The sequence below is a fragment of the Lissotriton vulgaris genome, chromosome 10, assembly GCF_964263255.1.
Source record: "Lissotriton vulgaris chromosome 10, aLisVul1.2, whole genome shotgun sequence".
NCBI lineage: Eukaryota > Metazoa > Chordata > Amphibia > Caudata > Salamandridae > Lissotriton > Lissotriton vulgaris.
The window spans coordinates 543,390,268-543,410,512 of NC_141698.1; the positions used below are offsets into that span (position 1 = coordinate 543,390,268).

General features: G+C 43.6%; 1 protein-coding gene across 1 annotated transcript in view; it reads right to left on the bottom strand.

Moving 5' to 3' along the window:
- CREBBP (CREB binding lysine acetyltransferase) overlaps nt 1-20,245 on the bottom strand; it is a 1,189,106-nt gene that overhangs the window by 779,382 nt on the left and 389,479 nt on the right. Inside the window, exon 8 of the mRNA XM_086939791.1 lies at nt 1,352-1,531. Within this exon, the coding sequence (XP_086795917.1) occupies nt 1,352-1,531 (180 nt within the window). The remainder of the gene's footprint in view (nt 1-1,351; nt 1,532-20,245) is intronic.

The window sequence follows — 20,245 nt, forward strand, 5'->3', positions numbered from 1 at the left end:
CATGTGTACTTACGACCCTCTGTGCCGGAGTGATGTCCTCGACGTCTGAGTCGTCAGCCTCGGAGTCGCTGTCGACGCCATGTTCTTGCTCCTGCTCTGGCATGTCGACGCCCTCTTGGAAAATGTTGTCCGGGATCGAATATGACGAGCGAGCCATAGTTCTTCGAGCTCGTCAGTCCCGAATAGTCTTCTTGGAGTGGAGGGAGGCACAAGCGGAACTGGCACAAGCGGAACAGTCTCTGGCCTCATGCTCTGGTCAGAGGCAAAGGTTGCACACCTCATGTAGATCGGTGTGGGGAAAGTTCGACCCGCATTGAGGACACTTCTTAAATGGCGTCCTTTCCATGAGCCAGAAAGTAAGGCCCAGATAGGCCCGAAGGCCTTCGCCGACGACCGGAATCGAAGACTTCGAAGTTCGTGAAGAATCGCTTTGATGGGAACCATGATCGAAACAATACCGTCGAACTGGGTGAGGATTGTGCCATGAAGGAGAATTGATTCCAAACCGGAGCGCAAGAAACACATCTGAGCCCGATGGCGGAAAAAAACAATCTAAGGATGGAGCGGATGCCCATGCGCACTATTGTCCAAAGGAGTAGTCACCTATTTCGTGACTTCCAAAGACTTTTCAGGACAAAAACAACTGCAAACACCCAGGCCCAACACTAGGTGGCGATCTATGCACAGTGTGTAATCTGCAGCTCATATGCCTCGAACAGGTAGTACAATCCAGCTCCAATGGCTCTGGAATTGAAATCCTTCTAGTCATTGGATGATGACAAACTTAGTCCTCATTTGCTGGGTCAAGTGAAAAAACTGTCAAAACAAGTTAGATGTCAAATTAAAAGCATGGAGTTGCTCATTAAACTGGTATTCTGAAAAAAGGGGCCTGACTGGCAGTTATACCCTTTCTAGAGAGAAAGCATGTAAGGATGTTTAAATAGAAAAGAAGTCAAAAGAACAGTAAAATGCACACACACAAAAAATCAAACGTGCTCGGTGGGTTTCATAATGTAAACAAAAGCAGCTGATAACTATAAGAGACCAGAGGCAGGTAATCAAATGTACTTCACAAGTTGTTTTATTGCTACACTTACTCATGCACAGCCTCAAGTGGCTAAGACTGTGGACATTAAGAAAATATGTATAAATGTTAAGTAAAACTTTGCCTATTACCAAATATCCAATCTAATGGCATGATGACTTTGGTAGCACATTTTAGGGTAACAAATTTGATAAATATTTACTTTAACAGACTGGAAATATATTTGAATTTCTTCAAAGTTAATGATATGTGATGCTGGTGGTTACTCCAAAAACATGTTATGCATCAGAAAAGAAGCATCCTTACCTCAACTTTGGATTCCACTTGTGTTTCGTTGACCTCTGGTTCAGGTTCCTCAGCTTTAACCACAGTCTTAATTTCTAACAATGGAGGCTCAGCGACATGCTGCTGGGAGTTCGCGTCAGTGCTAGCAACAGATGCTGGTGTTGGTACACGATTGTCAACGCTTGTCGCAGCCTGAGACAGCTAGTGCATAAAAAGAGAGAAAATGTAGGAAATGCAATTAGCTTTTCAATCAAATCTACTATAGACGTATCATTCTGTAATTCACTTGTATTAAGGATGTTCTATTTATAGCAACAATAAATGAGAATTAAAGTGTCACTTAAATAAAACACCCTCCTCTCTATTAATGCAATACATTATCTTAAATTATATTTGGAAAGGTTTCTGTATGAGCATAAAACATGGCTCACTGATTTCTCATACTCATTAGGAAGTGAACACTGATGTCCACATTCAAGAGTAACAGAGGCGTTGAAAAACAGGGAATTGGAGACAAAAGCATTAACATTGTTAACAACCCAACGCAGAGAGGACAGCAAGCCTACAAAGGATGTAGAAAAATTATAAATTATTTTTCTCTGAGAACACTCTTTCTGGTGTATAATCGGCAGGTGTCTCATCTATTATGTGTTCTCGAGGTACTGGAATGGCTCAATAAACTTGAAATTACTTGTGCACACTGGCAAGTGGCACCATTGGCTTGCATCCAAGTCCTTGCTGCCTCTGGACAAGACGCCTCACTGTAGAATACAGGCACCACCCCTTGCACGCCCTCAGGTAAGAATTGTGACAGTCAGATTGAGATCAATAGTATGCACAATCTAATCTGGATCCTTATTAAATTCAGAAATGTCCACTCCCCAGGAGTGTTGGTGGTGAGGTGTTGCTGGGGTTCAGGGGTTTAGGAAGGTTGTTCAGTGAGGAATCTGCAGTTAGATAAGAGTATTTGGCAGAAAGTGCATTATCAAAGGTAAGCTAACTTATCCTCCTAAGGGGAGACTTCTAACTGCAGTTTCCTCAGAGTGTGAATCAACACCTAGGCAACGCCACTCCAAGCTACCTCTGAGGACTGACATTTATATTAGGAAGTGAAGCAGGAAAGAGCCTGTAAATTGACTTTCTCTGACAACCAGAGAATTGATGAAGTAGTGCTTCGTGCAAGTATGGGACTGCCTGACGGATGTTCAAAACAGGTACCCCCGAGACAGGATTGTAGTCACAGCCTTTGCCCTTGTGTAATGAGCTCTAGAGCCTCCAGGACTGCCCTTTTAGCCATGGAATAAAAGTTTAAACAAAGGACATCCATTAACCCATCACAATAAGGTCAATTGTTGATTAATCTTTACTTTCTGCGCACAGGTTAATCCAACAAAAAGTTGATCACCATTTCAGCACTCCTTATTCCTAGCCAAGGAGAAGCTAATGGACAGATTCATCTAGTGTAGTCTTTGCTCCTTAAGAAGGATGTTTCACAGGAAAGAAAGTAAGAGCATGATAGATATCCATAAGTGGAATGGTGACACTATTTCTTGGGAAAAACATGCATGAAACCTAAGCCTTCAGCTAAGAATACAGTCCATGGAGGCTGAACTAAACATTTGTAGCTCAAAGACGCAATATAAAGAAGTGATTTCAATGAGAAAATCTGCCTCAAGGTAGAACTTTGCAGAGGTTTGAAAGGAACACATATTAGAAAAGTGAGGACTGAATTAAACTCTCACTATAGCAAAATGAAGGAGGTATGGATAAAAGTATACAAAATCCCCTTTAAAAACATGTCACATGTGATTTGATAAAGAGGGTTGGTCAGGGAAGCAAATAGACCCAACAGGCCAATAAGTAATCCTGTAGTGTGCCCAAAGCAAAGCCTTGCCAGACCAAAGACAAACAAAAGGACATCACACAACAAAGCCTGTAGAGCAGTGTTTCCCAAACTGTGGTCCGCGGACCCCTAGGGGTCTGTGACACATTCCCAGGGGGTCCGCACAGGCAGCAGTTTTAAAAGCACTGCAAATGTTCCAAGTATAATTAGAAGTTTTTGAGCAACAATAAAAGTGTCAAGACCAAGATAACACCAGTGATTAATGTTCCTGCTGGAGAGAGAGGAGTTTTGTCCAGTGGCAGCTTGACTTATTTATGTAGCACAGAGGGTTAATATGCCTCTTGCAAAGAAAGTGTGCCTTTATTTCTTTTTGTATCTGTGTTTGATCTGCATAGGTCAATGGGTTACTGCTTTTGTCACAGAGATTCTTTAGTTTCTATGCAGTTTATAAGTGACAATTGTGATCTAGCACAGAGACGTATAAACTGGCATCAAAAAGATGTTTGCAAACTGCAAGGTACAAGATAGTAACTTAAGTTTCTTCCCAGTCTTTCATTATCCTGATGCTGCTAAAAAGGTTTATTTGAATGGAAATAAAGTTTCATTATTAAAGTCATTGCTAAACACTGTGTTATGCCTACCAGTATGAATGATGTGAATCCTACAACTAGTAGTCACCTTTGCCTTATGTTATTACATGTATGATTTATTGTCTCTATGGGGCAGATTTACAAGGAAAGTGACTCTGAGTGCTGCAAGCCATTTAGCTGTGCTGCACTTAGTCACTTTCAAAGCACAGGGATGCAACATATTTACCATAGTATGTTGCATCTCAGTGCTCTCCCTGCGCTGGTGCACAAACTGCTGCCATGCGCCGGCACAGGCACCCTTGTTCCATGGTGCAAGGATGCCTGCGTTGTGGGAGATTGTTTATGTTCAGGTAGGATTCCCTTTCTGCACATAAACAATCACTAGAGGGGTTTTCATCTTCCTAAACAACGAGGAGAAATGAATACATTTCTTCTTGTCGCACCTCCCTAGGGGAGGTGTACCATTCGGACGCATTTCCAGATGCATGATTTCTCGTAAATATGGAAATGTGTCTGGTTTCATGGGTGTTGCTTGGGAACACTCACAGCATAACCCATGAAATGCACCTTTTACGCAAAGTCCTGTGTGCAAAGGGGCCATATTTATAAGAACAGGAAAAGTCACGCAGGGTTTGTTTGTTTCACCCCTGAGGCGGAAGCCGGGGGCATCTTCACTTTACCTTGCTTTGTTGTGTAAACTGCCAACATTAAATACCACGCGTGATTGATTATTATTCACGTATTTTAAAAGTTGTACATATTTTAATTGGATGCTTTTAAAAATACTATACCTCGGCGCGAGAGTCGCTTCGCACCGAGGCTGCCCCAATTAGCTGGCCGATTGCACCGCGACTGCATACAGACGCTGGGACCTCACCCGACTCTCCTTGGCTGCCATATTGCGGAGGTAGGGTTAGCGGTCGAGCTGTTCGAGCCCTCCCCCTTCTCAAGCTACTTAAAGGATCTCCGCTAGCATAGCACATTGTTTGTATGTTTCACCCCTGAGGCGGAAGCCGGGGGCATCTTCACTTTACCTTGCTTTGTTGTGTAAACTGCCAACATTAAATACCACACGTGATTGATTATTATTCACGTGTTTTAAAAGTTGTACATATTTTAATTGGAAGCTTTTAAAAATACTATACCTCGGCGCGAGAGTCGCTTCGCACCGAGGCTGCCCCAATTAGCTGGCTGATTGCACCGCGACTGCATACAGACGCTGGGACCTCACCCGACTCTCCTTGGCTGCCATATTGCGGAGGTAGGGTTAGCGGTCGAGCTGGTCGAACCCTCCCATTTTTCCCGCCCAACCATGAATATAAGAACTGGTACATCCCGTCCGCGCAGTGGGCGGGCGCAGCGGGCGCGCCTTTGGCGCGCCGAAGGCGCGCCAAAGGCAAGCCCGTCTGCGCCCGTCCGCGCCGGTTCCGGGCCGAGGGCCCAGACCCCTGGTCCAACCCCCACAAATTCCCAGCTAGTCTACACAAAAGCATCCATGATCAGCTTTAGACCACCAACAGATCCAGCCTGTACACTATTAGACCTTACCAACAATACTAAGAGATCTGGTCATAGCTGCTCGCACTGTCAGTTTACTACATTGAAAAATTGGGATAGACCTCGTCCCAAACCAAATACTCATACAATGGTAAATCTAGCCCTCATTAATTCAAGGTCTCTAGTTAAACATAGTCACGAAATAGCGGATTTAATAACTGATTTTAAGTTAGATATTCTCTTCATAACAGAGACATGGACTGATGACTCATCTGAACCAGATCTGGTTATAGCAACACCGGCTGGTTACAAATCCTACAGACAGGATAGACCAATAAAGAGAGGAGGCGGACTTGCCATTATAGCTAGAGACAAATTTGAAGTCATGACCTCACACATCCCAGACACCTCGTGCGAAATTTGACGATACTCAATAAAACTTACTCCCCTTTATAATTTTAAAGGGTTACTTCTGTACAGACCTCCAGGAGCCAGGACTGCCTTTCTGACCAACTTAAGCTCAATACTAGAAACCCTGGCACTAGAAAATCCTATAACAGTGTTGGGCGATCTGAACTTTCATCTAGATGCAGAAAATGACAGAGACACCATTACTCTCATCTCAGATATGCAGACCATGGGACTCACACAACTAATTACTGCACCCACGCACCAGGCCGGACATATTTTAGATGGGATCTTTTCTAACGCACAAGGCCTACAGATCTCGAATATCCTACCTATGACGTGGACAGATCATTATGTAGTACTCTCTACCCTGACTATAACCAACCCTGCATATAAGACAACCGCAATGACTCATCAGGGCTCTGTTAAAGCCTGGCATAATATCAAACAGCCTGACCTAATAAAACAGCTCGATACCACCAGACCGAGCATACCAGCCAACTCGGCTGTAGCAACACAGCGGTTCCATGACTGGCTGAGCCAGGCCATAAATCTTCTCGTTCCCACAAAGACCATCTCTAAGAATAGATCGGCTCCCACGGCACCATGGTACACAGAAGAACTAAAAACACAAAAACTACAAAATAGACAATTGGAAAGGCAATGGAGGAAAAATTATGACCAGACATGTAAGACGCTACAAAGAATCTCTTGCCGTCTACAAAAGTATGATTATAGCTGCAAAAAAACTCTTCTATTCAGATCAAATAGAGCAAGCAAAAAATTCTAGCCGAAAGCTTTATGAAATCACTAAATCCCTCTCAGGCCATATCCAAGATTTAACACCACCACCATCCCAAATCATGTGTGATGCACTGGCAAATTTCTTCTTTTCCAAAGTAGATGACATCTACCAGGCATTTTCCTGTAAATCAACTGAAATTTCACATATCCAAACAGAGCCTTCTACCCTGAGAAAACACCAAACTCCAATCTTCCCCAATTTTAAACCAATAACTGATGACCAAATATTGAGCATTGTCTCAACTATTAAGTCAGGATCCACACTTGATCCTTGCCCATTTTCAGTCCTCCCCCCAGTGATGGACTCAATAATACCTGTCTTGACACAGGTATGTAACTCCATACTGTGCTCAGGAAACTATCCTCAGTTCTTAAAAACTACGCTGCTCAAACCTCTCTTAAAGAAACCAGGAGCAGACAAGACCGTGTTAAAAAACTACCGGCCAATTGCCAGTCTGCCTTTTCTGGCCAAAGTGGTGGAGAAGGCCATGAATATCCAATTATCAGATTATATTGAGAGGCATAGTTTACTGGACGATACCCAGTTCGGGTTTCGGAAACATCATGGGACAGAAACGGCTCTAATCAAAGCCGCTGACGATGTGCGCCGAATTAGAGACCTTGGCGGAACTGCAGTATTGATACTGCTTGATCTCTCAGCGGCGTTCGACACGGTCGACCATAAGATCCTGGTCGACCGTATCGAGAAGATGGGCATTTGCCAGACAGCCAAGGAACTTCTGGCCACTTTCCTTTCTGAGAGAACTCAAGCAGTCACCCTAGGACCTTACCAATCTGCTAAGCTGACGCTGCCATGTGGGGTACCTCAAGGCTCATCCCTCAGTCCGACACTATTTAATATCTACGTGTCGGACCTTGCTAATGTCATCAAGGCACATGGGATGGGCCTCACCTCATATGCGGACGACACGCAATTGGTCATGGCCATAAGGGGAGATGGACCAGAAGTGGCCAAACGCTTTCAGAGGGGAATGACGGAGATAGGAAATTGGATGACTACTAACTGTTTAAAACTTAATTCAGAAAAAACTGAAGTAGTAATACTTGGCCCTCTTTTACCGAGCTGGTCAGCCGAATGGTGGCCAGCCAGTTTTGGAGCCATTCCCAAACCAGTCTCCAAGGTTAGAAATTTGGGTGTCATCTTTGATGATGGCCTCAATTTCATGGACCATGCAAATAAAGTGGCTTCCACAGCCCACTATAAACTCCGCATGATTAAAAAAATCAGTCCTTACCTTCCAGTGGCGGCTATTAAAACCTTAGTTAGTTCTCTGGTTTTATCGTCACTGGATTATTTCAACGGTTTATTTCTGAATACACAAACCAGAGTCCTGAGAAAATTACAATCAGTGCAAAATGCAGCAGCTCGCCTGGTTTTCGGAATTCCCAAATATGTGTCCACTTCAGATGCAATAACGCGACTTCACTGGCTGACGATCCAGAACCGGATCAAATTCAAATCACTATGCATTGTCTACAAGACACTTCATGGACAGGGCCCACACTCACTGAGTGAGCAACTGAGACCATATCAGCCTTCCCGTCAACTTAGGTCCTCTAATAACAATCTTTTGGTGATTCCTCGCGTCAAAACAGTATCTTGGGGCGACCGTCGCTTTACAGTCGCAGCACCAAAACTGTGGAACACCCTCATAGGAGACTCAAAACATGGCTGTTTACTCAATAACTCAACAAGGATTAGTTCGTAGAGAACTTAACATCATCTAGATTACTGCAAACAACTAGCGCCAAGACGCCTACGGGTATATGTTGCGCTTTACAAATAGCAATAAATAAATAAATAAATAAATAAATAAATATGGGACACTAAAATCCGCCGCCGGAGCGTCACTTTTGTGACGCACCGGTTCCGCAAGGGTCTTGTAAATCTGCCCTATATGTGTGCGTGTGTTGTAAAGTGCTCTGACATCCTACAATGGTATGAGAGATGCTATAAAACAAATGAAATACATGTGACAGAGAGACTATGGAGAGACGGGAGGCACTGTTGGAGTGTGATAAAAAGGGAATCACTGAAGAACCCGAATAAAGATTATCGTATCCTGGTGCATAGTAAAGCCATCATTTACTATTCATTTAAAGCTAATACAATTCAATATATAATGATAAATGTGTTGTAGAATGCACTATTGTTTCCTAAATTGTCTTGTGGGGAGAAACTCCCAAAGTCCCCTTTGTAGTTGTTCAACTCACTCACTGCACTTGGTGTGCACCCTGTGGGGACTGGTCTGAAAACATTTGCCAGGACTGCTTTGAGTTTCCAGACTGGCCCTGGCAGGAGCCTCGTAGTGTGAAATAAAACCAACCATTTAAAAGTTAGTCATGGAGATGCAGCACCAACCTTCCCAATAAAGTTTTTTGTATTTTGCAGATTCTTTCAATATAAAATACTAAAATTCTTAGTAATTAGACTGTTTTGTGTTCACACCGGTGTTTATTTTTTTCGGATTACTGTTTAAAATTTAAATTATACAGATTGCTAGGGGGTCCCCGGCTTCCAGTGCTGATTCAATGGGGGTCCTCAGGAGCCAACACTTTGGAAACCACTGCTGTAGAGGATCAATTTTCTTCTAATCAAGGAGGTGATGAATTTGGACTAGTGACCTGAATAGATAGATTTTGTGGTAATGTGGCAAGCAACCAAAATGGCATCCACTACCTTCAATCAAAGACCAGAAACTCTCAGTTGGTGCTCCTCAATCATGACTCATGAAGGTGAACATTATGAAGGTACACTTTCAAACAAAAAATCTTCCTCTAGTGATTCCTTGTGCAGTGCCACCCCTAGCTATTGTGAATCCCTGGCAATATGTTCTTTACAGGATGCATTGTCATCTAGAGGAGATGGTTTGGCTGGGTAAAGATCTGGATTATTATCACCCAGGGGTCAATTGTATAATCTGTCCATGGATCTGTTGGGAGATGTATCCCCTCATCGTCATCAGCATTGTCATCCCCAAGGTGAGATTGTGGGGAATACGGAGGTGTAATTTGCAAGGGATTCTCAGGTGAAGGAGGGAAGATGTGGTGTTGATGGTAAATGTAACGCACTAGTAGCCACTGATTTTTTCTTTAAAGGGATCTTGTAAGAAGTGTCCTCATCCTGAAGCTTGCGTTTTTTCAGGCGGCTTTGTGTGAATATTGCCGGTCTTGGGGTTCATATACAGCTTCTTTTGCTGAGGGTCTGGTGTTAATGGAATAATGCCCACTTTTGGATCCAAAGTAGTCTCTTCCTGTTTTGGCACCGAGGTTTTCGGTGCTGGTGTTGTTGGTGCCAGAGGAAGCTGGCCTTTCGGCGCAGAAGTTTTCGGCTCTGAAGACAGCTTGGTTTTCGAAACAGAGGATTTCGTTGTTTGGAACCGGAGGGATTCGGTTCAGAGGAGGATTTTCGCCGACTTTGTACCGAGCCGGAAGACTTGACTGACTGTTTCGGAGCCGGCCTTGAAGATGGGGCATCGGAAACGTCGTCTCAGTGCCACCTTTGACCAGGAGGCAAAGGTGGTGCTGAAGCCTTTAGTTTTTTCGGAGTTTGTGGGGGCAACGGGTCTTCTGTACTCACGTCACCTTGCCCATGCGGCTGTTCTTCGGCATCAAGGTCTAACTCGAGCTCTGATCCAGAGTCTTGTTCGGAGAAGGCTTCCTCCTCCTCTGCCTCTGATGCATCAACGTCTTCTTGGTCAAAATCTTGCCCGAAGATATCCGGCGTATCTTCGATGCTTTGACGCGGAATCTCTTAAAGTTAAGCCCGACTATTGCGAAAATTATTCTTTGATCGGAATGATCTGTAAGCAATGCAGGTCTCTTCTTTGTGCTTGGGAGACACGCACAAATTACTTCGCGTGGCACCGAGGACAGAATTTAAACCGAGTCAAATCCATCGACGTAGAGCAGACTCAGCGGAGTTAGGGCCGAAGGCCGTCCACAAAGCTTTCTGATCGAAAAGTCAATCCTGTTGTCAAGTCCATACTCGAAGAAGTGGGAACGAGTACGGAAACAATACCGTCGAGGGTAGAGTGGATTGAGCGTCGAGGGAAACCCGAAGAACAGAGCGCAGCAATACACGACCAAACCCAATTGCAGAAAAAACAATCTAACAATAGAGTCGATGCCTGTGTGCACTATCACCAAAAGGAGGAGTCACCTTACCTCGTGACTAGTGAAGACTTATTTGAAGAAAAACAACTTGCAAACATCCGGACTCAACACTAGATTGCAGGATTTTGCAAAGCATGTGTATCACAAGCACACATGCCTTGAACAGGCCTAACTTGAAGTGGGACTGACTCAGCTTCTTGTGGTCTGCAATGTAGTGGTCATCTTCTTGATGGATTATAGCCTATGCATGCACTTTGGAGTATTTTTTGAAGCACTTGGAGTTATGCTTGCTGCTAAAAACACCAAAGACACTTGAGCAGATCTGTGACCAATGTTTGTTTGGGACACGTGCTGCACTGTTTAAATCTTTTGTCATTTGGAGGAGTGATATTCATCCCTGTATACTAGTATAAATGTTTACATTAGAGAATAAATTAAGCCAAGAAACCACCAGAAAAGGAGCAGCACACCACATCTGCACAGAAGGGCCAGGAAAAGAGAAACTGACGTTAGAGGAGTGGTCAGGGTGGGGGGTATGGATTATGGGGAAATCGCCTATATGTAGCACAATGTCATGTCCAGAGATAGAACAGATCATATTGGAGGCAAATGGTGCCATCTACAAGTGTGCTGGAGCTTTTGTGAGAGCACCTGGATCCAACTTAGGACCTGAGGAGATTCACAAGGTGAGGAATCTAAGATCAGAAGTACAGAAGTATCCACCAGAAAAAGCAGATTTGGTGCAGTAACAGTACATCTACCCCCAAAAGACCCAACATTTACTGTTTTATAACTTCTGCTCCTCAATGGCTCAGTATTAGAAATATTAGAAATACTTTAGATGCTTTATCGGAGAACAAACTGCTACCAAGAAGCCAGGAGAACATTCTTAATCGTGGAAAATAAAAGTGTGCTCATACAACCATGAAGGGTGTTACAGCAAATGAGCTTTGGCATATTATGGAGATCTGTAGGTCATGGCTTATCTCCTATTAGGGTATCCAGGTTACAGAGCAGGAGCGTAAGTCTAGAAGTGCTCCAAGTTGAACATCCAGGTCTTCAGCTTCTTGCAGAAGCTGAGGAGTGACGTGGGGTTCCAGATAAGTAGAGGGAGTTTGGTCCAGCTTTTGACCGTGATGAAGGAGAAAGTGGGATCTCCTGTCTTGCTTCTGCGGATGCAGACGATCTGAGCAAGACAGAGTGAAGTAGAGCACAGGTATCTGTAGCATTGGTAGAGTTGGAGTCTGTAGATGAGGATGGCTGGCACTGTTATGAAGAGCTTTGTGGGGGTGGAGCTTGAATATGCAGCATTTCTGGAAGGGTAGTCAGTGCAGTTCCGAGAGTTAGGGCATGATTTATGGCACTTTGGGGTGTCTAGGATGAATATGGCAGTGGTGGTTTGAATGGTTTGAAGTTCTGGGTGAGGTGGTTGGAATGCAGACAAAGTGCATTGCGGTATTAGAGTGCTGGTGCAGAGGGCTTGGGTGATCATACCTCTGGTGTGTGTGGGGGAGCCATTTGAGAAATTTGCGGAGCAATCTTTGGATGTGGCAACAGGAGGATATCACGGACTGGACTTATTTGTTCATCTAAAGCTTGTCGTCAAGGATGCCATAGATTCTTGTAGGGTCTGTGAAGATGAGTGTAGAACCAGAGTCAGGTGGACACTAGGAGTAGTCCCTGGGAGAGTTCTTTTTTCGTAAGAAAAGGACCTCCGTCTTATCAATGTTGAGCTTGAGGCAGTTCTCTCGCATCCAGTTTGCTACATCAGACATGCAGGTAGTGAGATTGTTCCTGGAGGTATTCTTGACAGCAAGAGAGAGGATGAGCGGAGTGTCATTGACGTAAGAGACGGTGTTAATGTCTTGGGTAGTTATGGTGAGGCAGGAGGTGCCATGTAAACGTTGAACAGTGTCGGTCAAAGGGATGAGCCCTGGGAGATTCCGCAGATGAGCTTCTTGGGTTCGGAGGTTAAAGTGGAGAGTCTGACCAGTATGCTTTCCAGGTTGTACGTGTAATGAGAGCAGGGGTCCGAGGATGATCCTCAGTGAATGGTCAGCATGATTCTGGTGGTATCCTCTGTAGTGAGTGGGCTCCAGCTTGTTAGGAGATAGATGTTCCAGGTGGCGAGGGGAGGTTGTGTGATGATGTCCTCAATGGTGGGTAGGGGTATGAAGCTGGAGTAGATCTTGAGGATTTTGTTGTGGCTAAAGTCAGAGAGGCTGTTGCTGAGGTTCTGTGAGGGGACGTTGGTGGTAACCGTCAGGTTGGTGAACTCTGACAATGTTGAAGAGTTTTTTTGTCGGTGATGGAGAATAATTTCAGTCTGCTCTCAAGGTCCACTTTCCTGCCTTCTTTGATCTGTGTGTGGTACAGTCTGAAGGCAGATTCCTATTTGTCTATAAATGTGTTGTCTCTGCTGGTCCTCCATCTTCTTTCCAGCTGCTTCCAGTGGCGTTTGGTGTCTCTGAGGTCCTCTGTTCATCAGCATGCATGAGTGCAAGTTCTAGTGAGTCTGATTCTTTTCAAGGTGGCCAGACTGTCTCTCGAGATGTCGAATGTGGGTAGGTCTTTCTGTAGGTTGTCAGTGAGAGTTGGATCGGAGGGTGTGGGTCCAGAGGTTGCTCCAGTTGCAGCTAACCTTTTTGCCCAGACCTCATACAAAGGGAATGCCCTCCATCAAAATGAAAGGCCCTGATGAAATTGTTAATTCAATGGGAGGAGCAGAGGCTTCAGGTTATGCTTCCCTTTCATTACTGAGAAATTCATAGTAGCGAATCAAAACACTTAAAGCTGCCTTTCCCATGACCCCCAACAGCTCATACAATCATAGGGGCTAGGCATATTTGCGTGTACATATATGTTTGTGTGTGTGTGTGTGTATATATATATATAGCTATATCTATCTGTCATCTATCTATATGACCGTACTCCTTCCTTTTTCTTTGCTGCTGAAGCGACTGAGCTAAGTGCAATTATTTAATGATTCCCTTGTGTGCGTGCGCTGGGTATTGTGGTGGTATTTGTTTCTTAATTACAAGTGTCAACGACAGAGCAGATTCCGCTTTCAGGTACTCATTCACTGCCCCGTCGCCTTCGCCTGGGTGGAGCAGGTAATCGGAGTGGTTTGACCGCTTGGAGCGAGTACACAGTACTCTTTCTACTTTTGTTCTCACGCTTGTGCGCGATGCCAATCCATGTCTTCTGAGTCTTCAATAGGCTTTGCACTTTGTGCCGAATGCTCGCATTTACTCTTGTCCCCAAAGAACACCCAATGGGACGGTTAAACTTTGATTTAAGGCTCTGGCCTAGGGATAAGTCTAGGTGGCTCCCTCCACATTGAATTAACCTGCCATGGGCAGTTTTTTGTCCTGTTTGTTGCCTCTAAAGCTCGGATATACCTGCCTTGGGACTAATATCCCCCCCCTTGAACCTCATCCAACCCCTCGTAGGCCCGCCTCTGACAAGCAGCATGGTATACTACGTTCAAGAGGAAGGATAAATGGAGTATATAGAAGAACTTATGAGTACTAGGTGGAAGAGAGGTTGATGGAAGTACTGTACATAAATGTGAAGGTTTCCGTTAATAAGGCCCTGATTAGGGCTTTGAGGCTTTTTATGCAACCGCTGTTCTGTTATGGCAAGAAATGATGGGAATCCCGAGGATTCTTCCTCCACTGAGATTACCATCAGTGATGCTGGCTTTGGCCTCAGGTGGTAGTTCCAAGTCTTTTTCTGCAGACGCACTCTCACAGATTGCTGCCTCAGTTCTTTGGACCATGAATTATCAGAGCAAACCATCACAAGGTCCTTCGGGGATCTCAGTGGGTTCAGCGCCCCACTTGAAAAACTTGTCTTCCATGTCCTCTGCCCAACCATCTCATTCAGACATTCCCATGGCAATCCACTACCAGTGTTGAAGCGCAAATGCAAGGCACACCATGCCATAGCGGAAATACCATAGTTCCGGCATAAAAACCTGCTATTCGACCCTGAAAATATGGTCCATCCTCGCTTCACAGACCAGGTGCCCTGCATGGAGGTGGCGCATTAAGTTAAAGACAGACCGTGTAAAGGCTTTGAGTGCAAGGTTAGTAACACACTGAGGTTGGAATGTCCTCGAACATATCCTCAGAAAAGTAGCTGAAACACCAGAATTAGATCCCAATATGGCTACATTCCTCAAGAAGTTCGCAAAAGATCCCAAAAAAGGTCTAGACAGCTGTCAAGATAAGCTGCTAGACCTTTCCGGCTCGCTCACTAAAATTTTCAGAATTGGTCGTCCAGGTGAGAGGTAAATTCCCAATTGCATCCTGGAGAGATCCTCGATTGGACCGATAGCGCACTCTGTCTCCTTGCCAATGCTAACTTCACTATGTAGACTGCACGTTGCAAGTCGTTTCTGATGAGGAATGGTCCAGAGTTGGTGGAATTGGAGGCAGGCACAATGTCAAATGGATTGCTATCTGGCGACAAATTTGTTTAAGACCTAGGGAAGTATGTCGCTACATTCTCCGCAATTGACGAGGCCCATATTTCTATTAATAAGGTGTTCCATAATGGCCTTTTTGCCAGGGCCGGGTGCTTTTCAAAGCTGGCCACCAAGCAGTGGATTCAATCAGGCCTCTAGAGGATACCATCAGAGGGGCAAAGTGCTCCCCTCTGGAGCCATCAACTTTTACCCCACACACAACAGAAGAGGTTGGAGCCACACACAACAAGGCAGCTATTGGGGTTGTAACAATGTCACTAACTCAAGTAAGAGCTATTCCAGCCTCAGAAGCCTTGGTGGGGCAAGGATACAGTTGTTCCTACAAAATTGGAGGGTTGTTACGCAGGATCTGTGGGTATTGCCGACAGTTCAAGCGTTTAGATTAGAATCACCCCTCAGCAGGGTAAACACTTAACTCCTCTTCTCCCCCCTCCAGGACAGAGCAATTACATAGACAAAATGTTTTGGCTGTTCCTAGCAAAAAGAGCTGTAGTGTGAATGTACCTCACCCAGAGGGCTTTGTCATGACAATCTTCTTGTTTTAGAAGGACATCAACTTTCGGATGGTCTTGAACCTCGAACATTTCGATTCCTGGATAGTGCATCACCAATTCAAGATTGAGGGCATATACTTGCTTTGTGATCTTTTGCTAGAGGGAGATTAGATGATCCGTCTGGACCTCAAGGACGCTTATTTGGAGATCAACATCTTTGTCACATCAGAGATTTCTCCAATTTCGTTGGCATCTTCGTTGGTACGAGCTCACCGCTATACCCATTGGTCTGTCCTCGGCTCCATGGTGTTTCACCAAGTTGCTCTGACCGGTCGTCCATTATCTCTGGAGCATGGAGTAAGGTTGATTATATATTTAGACAGCATTCTTGTCACGGCGCAGAGCTGAGACAGTTCTTTTTCTCTCTTGGGCAGTCGAGCACCTTTAGGATCTGGGGTTCGTCATCAATTTGGAGAAATCGGTCATAGTTCATCATCAGAATCTATCATTCTTGGGTTTTAGAGTAGATTCTATCAAGGCTCAACTTCAATCAAAGTTCAAGAAATGGATGGCTATCAAGAAAGACTTGAGGAGAGCGCTTGCCTCTCCTACTAGATCATTGAGGATCTTGGCTCGCCTAGTAGGTAAGGTCTATTGGCATCATTCATCCAAGCAACATTTCCAGGCCCCTCTCAAAGGTTGAATATTTTACATCTTCAGAAAAGAGTGTCCTACTCAGAGACAATAGTGTAGGCGGGGGAAGTCAGACAAAATATGTCCTGGTGGTTGGAGCACATGAATGCTTGAAATGGCAAAGCTATCTTTGCGTCGGTTCCAGAGGTGATCAGATAATCCAATGCCAGCTGATGGCGTTGGGAATCTGGTATGGTTCGATGGGAATCTGGTATGGTTTGATGGAAACCGGGGGCAGGTGGTTCCCAGATGAGCTTCATTTTCACATCAATTGCCTCAAAATGGTGGCAGGCTCCTTTGCAGTTCACATTTTATCCCTGCGCAAGACGTTTTGTTGCATGGACAGCGTGATGGCAGTATGATACATCAGCAAATCAAAACGGAGAGAGAGGACTAGATAAGCCAGTCCGAATCCCCAAATTAATATGTAATTATCAAAAAAGGACTAGCTGGGTTGTGTTTACAAAGGGAGACTCAGTACGTATGATGGCAAACCATTTGGTTTGGTTGTTAAGCCCTCACCCACCGACCTAGTCGGTGGCATGCTTCATCATCGGGCCCACCACAGTGACGCCGAATGCGTCCCGGGTGTGCTTCGACTCCAGATTACTGAGGAGCTGGTATACTTCTCTGAGTGTGCTGTGAGGGGGTGTATAAGAAAGTGATTTAAAAGCTATGCTGTGGGTCCCAGTGCCCGAGGGTATATAGAACTTTAATAGCTGGGCCCACGCTAGCGTATAAAAAGGCAAGCGGACGCGGTGGAGCGAATTATGAACTCCCGCGTCCTATGTGGTCGACATGTTTCAGCCAGGCCTTTTCTTGTTATAAAACTGGCTTTCCTCAGGACCAATGAGAGTGTGGGTGAAAAAATTAATATTAAGTGAAGTGATTTTTAAAATGTGTCGCACACGCTAAGGTGCTATACGTGTGTGGAGGGGGATTCCCTCCGCTTTAACATGCTATTTGCTGTTAAAGCCTCAAAGGTCACCAGGCAGGGAAGAGCGGACCGAGATTACCGGCCTCCGTGCTCCATGAACCTGTAGTCCTGCTGCGGTGTCCCGAGTGAGATTTAACAAACCTACTTTTTTTAACTCTAACCCAGTCATTGACATTGATAAGAGGGTTTTTCACATTACCACAGTTTTTCACATTTCCACTCAGAACAACTCTATCCCTCTTATCCTTCTCCTCAAGAAACAGGTCTTTCATCCAAGATTGATACATGTTGGAAATGCATTTCCTACCTCTAATTTTTTCAAAAGGAGTTAGATCATACATACTTCTAGGAGTATTTCTGTAGCACCACAATATTTCGCTCAAAGTCTGTGTACAATCCTTCCCATGAGACATTGCCAATTGTAAACCTTCTTTAAAAACCCTAATCCACCTTTCAACAATACCATTACTCTGTGGGTAATAAACAGAAGTACGTTTGTGAATAATCCCATGACGTTGAAAAAACTCTTTCATTTCCAAAGAAACAAATTGTACCCCATTGTCACTAGTGATAGATTCAGGCCACTGACACATCTGATCAACAAGAATGATGGCATAGACCGAATTCTTGTTCAAACACAAAGGACCTGCAATTTCCAAAGAAATGGATGGGCATGCACGATAAAGCCTTGACACTGGAAGATGCTCATGAGTTATAGTTTTCTGGGATTTATCACTCAGGTAACATGTCCAAAATTGTCAAAATTCCACAATGGCTATGGCCTGATGTAAAGTCTGATGATTCTGTTTCTCACAGGTTCTCCAGATCTGTCAATAACAGTAAGAATTGGAGAAAGTTCACCAATACTTGTGAGGATTCTTTTTCCGATCAAATTGTGCAAAGATATCGTCAACGTCCTGCATGGTTCAAGGATTATTATGTGGATTATTGATCACCGTCTGTTTACACCAAATGTTGTGTAATTTCTTCTCCTATGCGTTTCATGTTCTCTGTTAATTTATTTTTGATTCTACTGTTCTTTTATTTTTGTTAACATTGTTGAATGGCTACGAAGGGGAATGCGTGGTATCTTGGTGATGTCACAGCTGGAATCTGGAACACGGGATGTCCCAGATTCCAGTTGAGACCGTTAGACCCAGGCTTTTATGTATAGACAACTTGTAAGCTTATCTTAAATAAAGCTATACATTTGAATCAAATTCATTGGAGGACCGTACTTCATTTCACTGGCGACGATCGGAGAAAACTGAACATCAAAGCCTGGAGTCCTGCAGTGTGCAGATCGTGGAATCCATTCCTCTGGTACATCATCTCGTCGTGAGGGGCAATTCGGAGTATAGATAATGCTTCCTAAACTCTCCTCGTGAAAACCCTGTGTTCGAGTCAAAGACGGTGAGAGACTCTTACAATTTTGAAGTTTTTTCCCATTTTCGGCGTTTTGCGTATTCAGTGCGCATGCTCGAGAACACATGACGTCATCGCGCTAATACGCGGCGGCCATTTTGAATTGGGAAAAAGCTGACGCAACGTCGTGGCCATTTTGAATTTAAAAAAAAAACGGGAATGAACACAAACATCAGCGTTCATAACTAAAACTTGTTTAAAACTTGGAAAGTTGTTCTTTTTGCTCAACGATCTCCATTTTAATGGAAATTTAACAAAAACAAAGCAAATTGTTTCTTTTGGTGAAACTTTTTTTTAAAAAACCTTGGCAAATCGTTTTCTGTGCTTGATACTTTATAAAAATATGTCAGCAACCTGCATTCACAACAAAAACTTGGTATATTAAATCCTTTTTACATAAATCAATTTGCAGCATTGGTTTTAAATGACATTGGTTTTAAATATACTTCACATGCCAAGTTCACTTTATTTTCTCTATATTATTTGCTAGTTTTACTCACTGTTCAAACCTGTGATCATATATTCCTGCGAACTGTTGTGTATATTATTCAAACACAAATATGGAGAGTTTAACTGCGCCTGCAGCTTTTCTCTCTTCTCCTGGGGAACCAATTTTAGAATGGAAACGTTGGAAGGAAGGATTCTTTGCGTATTTGGAAGCTATTGGTGGTGATGACTATACAGACAAACGTAAACTTGCTATTTTGAAACATTGTCTAGGTGCAGAAGGAAGAGACATTTTAAAGCACCTTCTACCAATTGGTAATCAAACCGATGATGAACAAGATGTGTATTTAGAAGCTATCAAACAATTAGATAAACGTTACATTAAAAAAATTAATGAAGTTGTTTTACGTCACAAATTTCTCAGTAGAGGTCAACTCGTCAACGAGTCTATTGATTCATTCATGAACGACTTGAGAATTCTTGCATCAAAATGTAACTATTCTACATTTCATTATCAAATGCTTCGGGATGAAATGGTGCATAAAGTGGCTGATGTTAAACTTCAAGCTAAATTACTGGATGCAGAAAATTTAACTCTTGACAAAGCCTTGGATATAGCTCATAAATTTGAAGACATGAAGTTGGGTTTGAAAGAATTAGCCGAACAAAAAGTGTCTGAAGTTAATGCAATAAAGAAAAGCAATGCTGATGAATCTATTACAAGTAAAGTAAAGTACAAAAGTCAGTTCTCTCAGTCAAAAGATTATATATGTTTCAAATGTGGAATACCAGGTCATTTATCAAATGACAAAAAGTGTCCTGCTATAGGGCAAGTATGTAGATACTGTAGATTGAAAGGACATTACACCAGAATGTGCAGAAACAAGAACAGATTTAAGAACACGAATTCTGATCGGAGAAGTGGAAACCATGAAAATATAAGAGAAATTAATTCTGATGATGATGAGTATCTTTTGACTGTATATGAAATTAATACTGATCCTAAAGATGCACCCTACTGTACTGTGAAAGTTGGTGACATTGATGTAAATATAATGGCTGACTCTGGGGCTAAGCATGCTCTCATTGGGGAAGAGTGGTTAAAAGAGTTACCTAACATTACTTTATCTCCTCCTGACATTAGATTA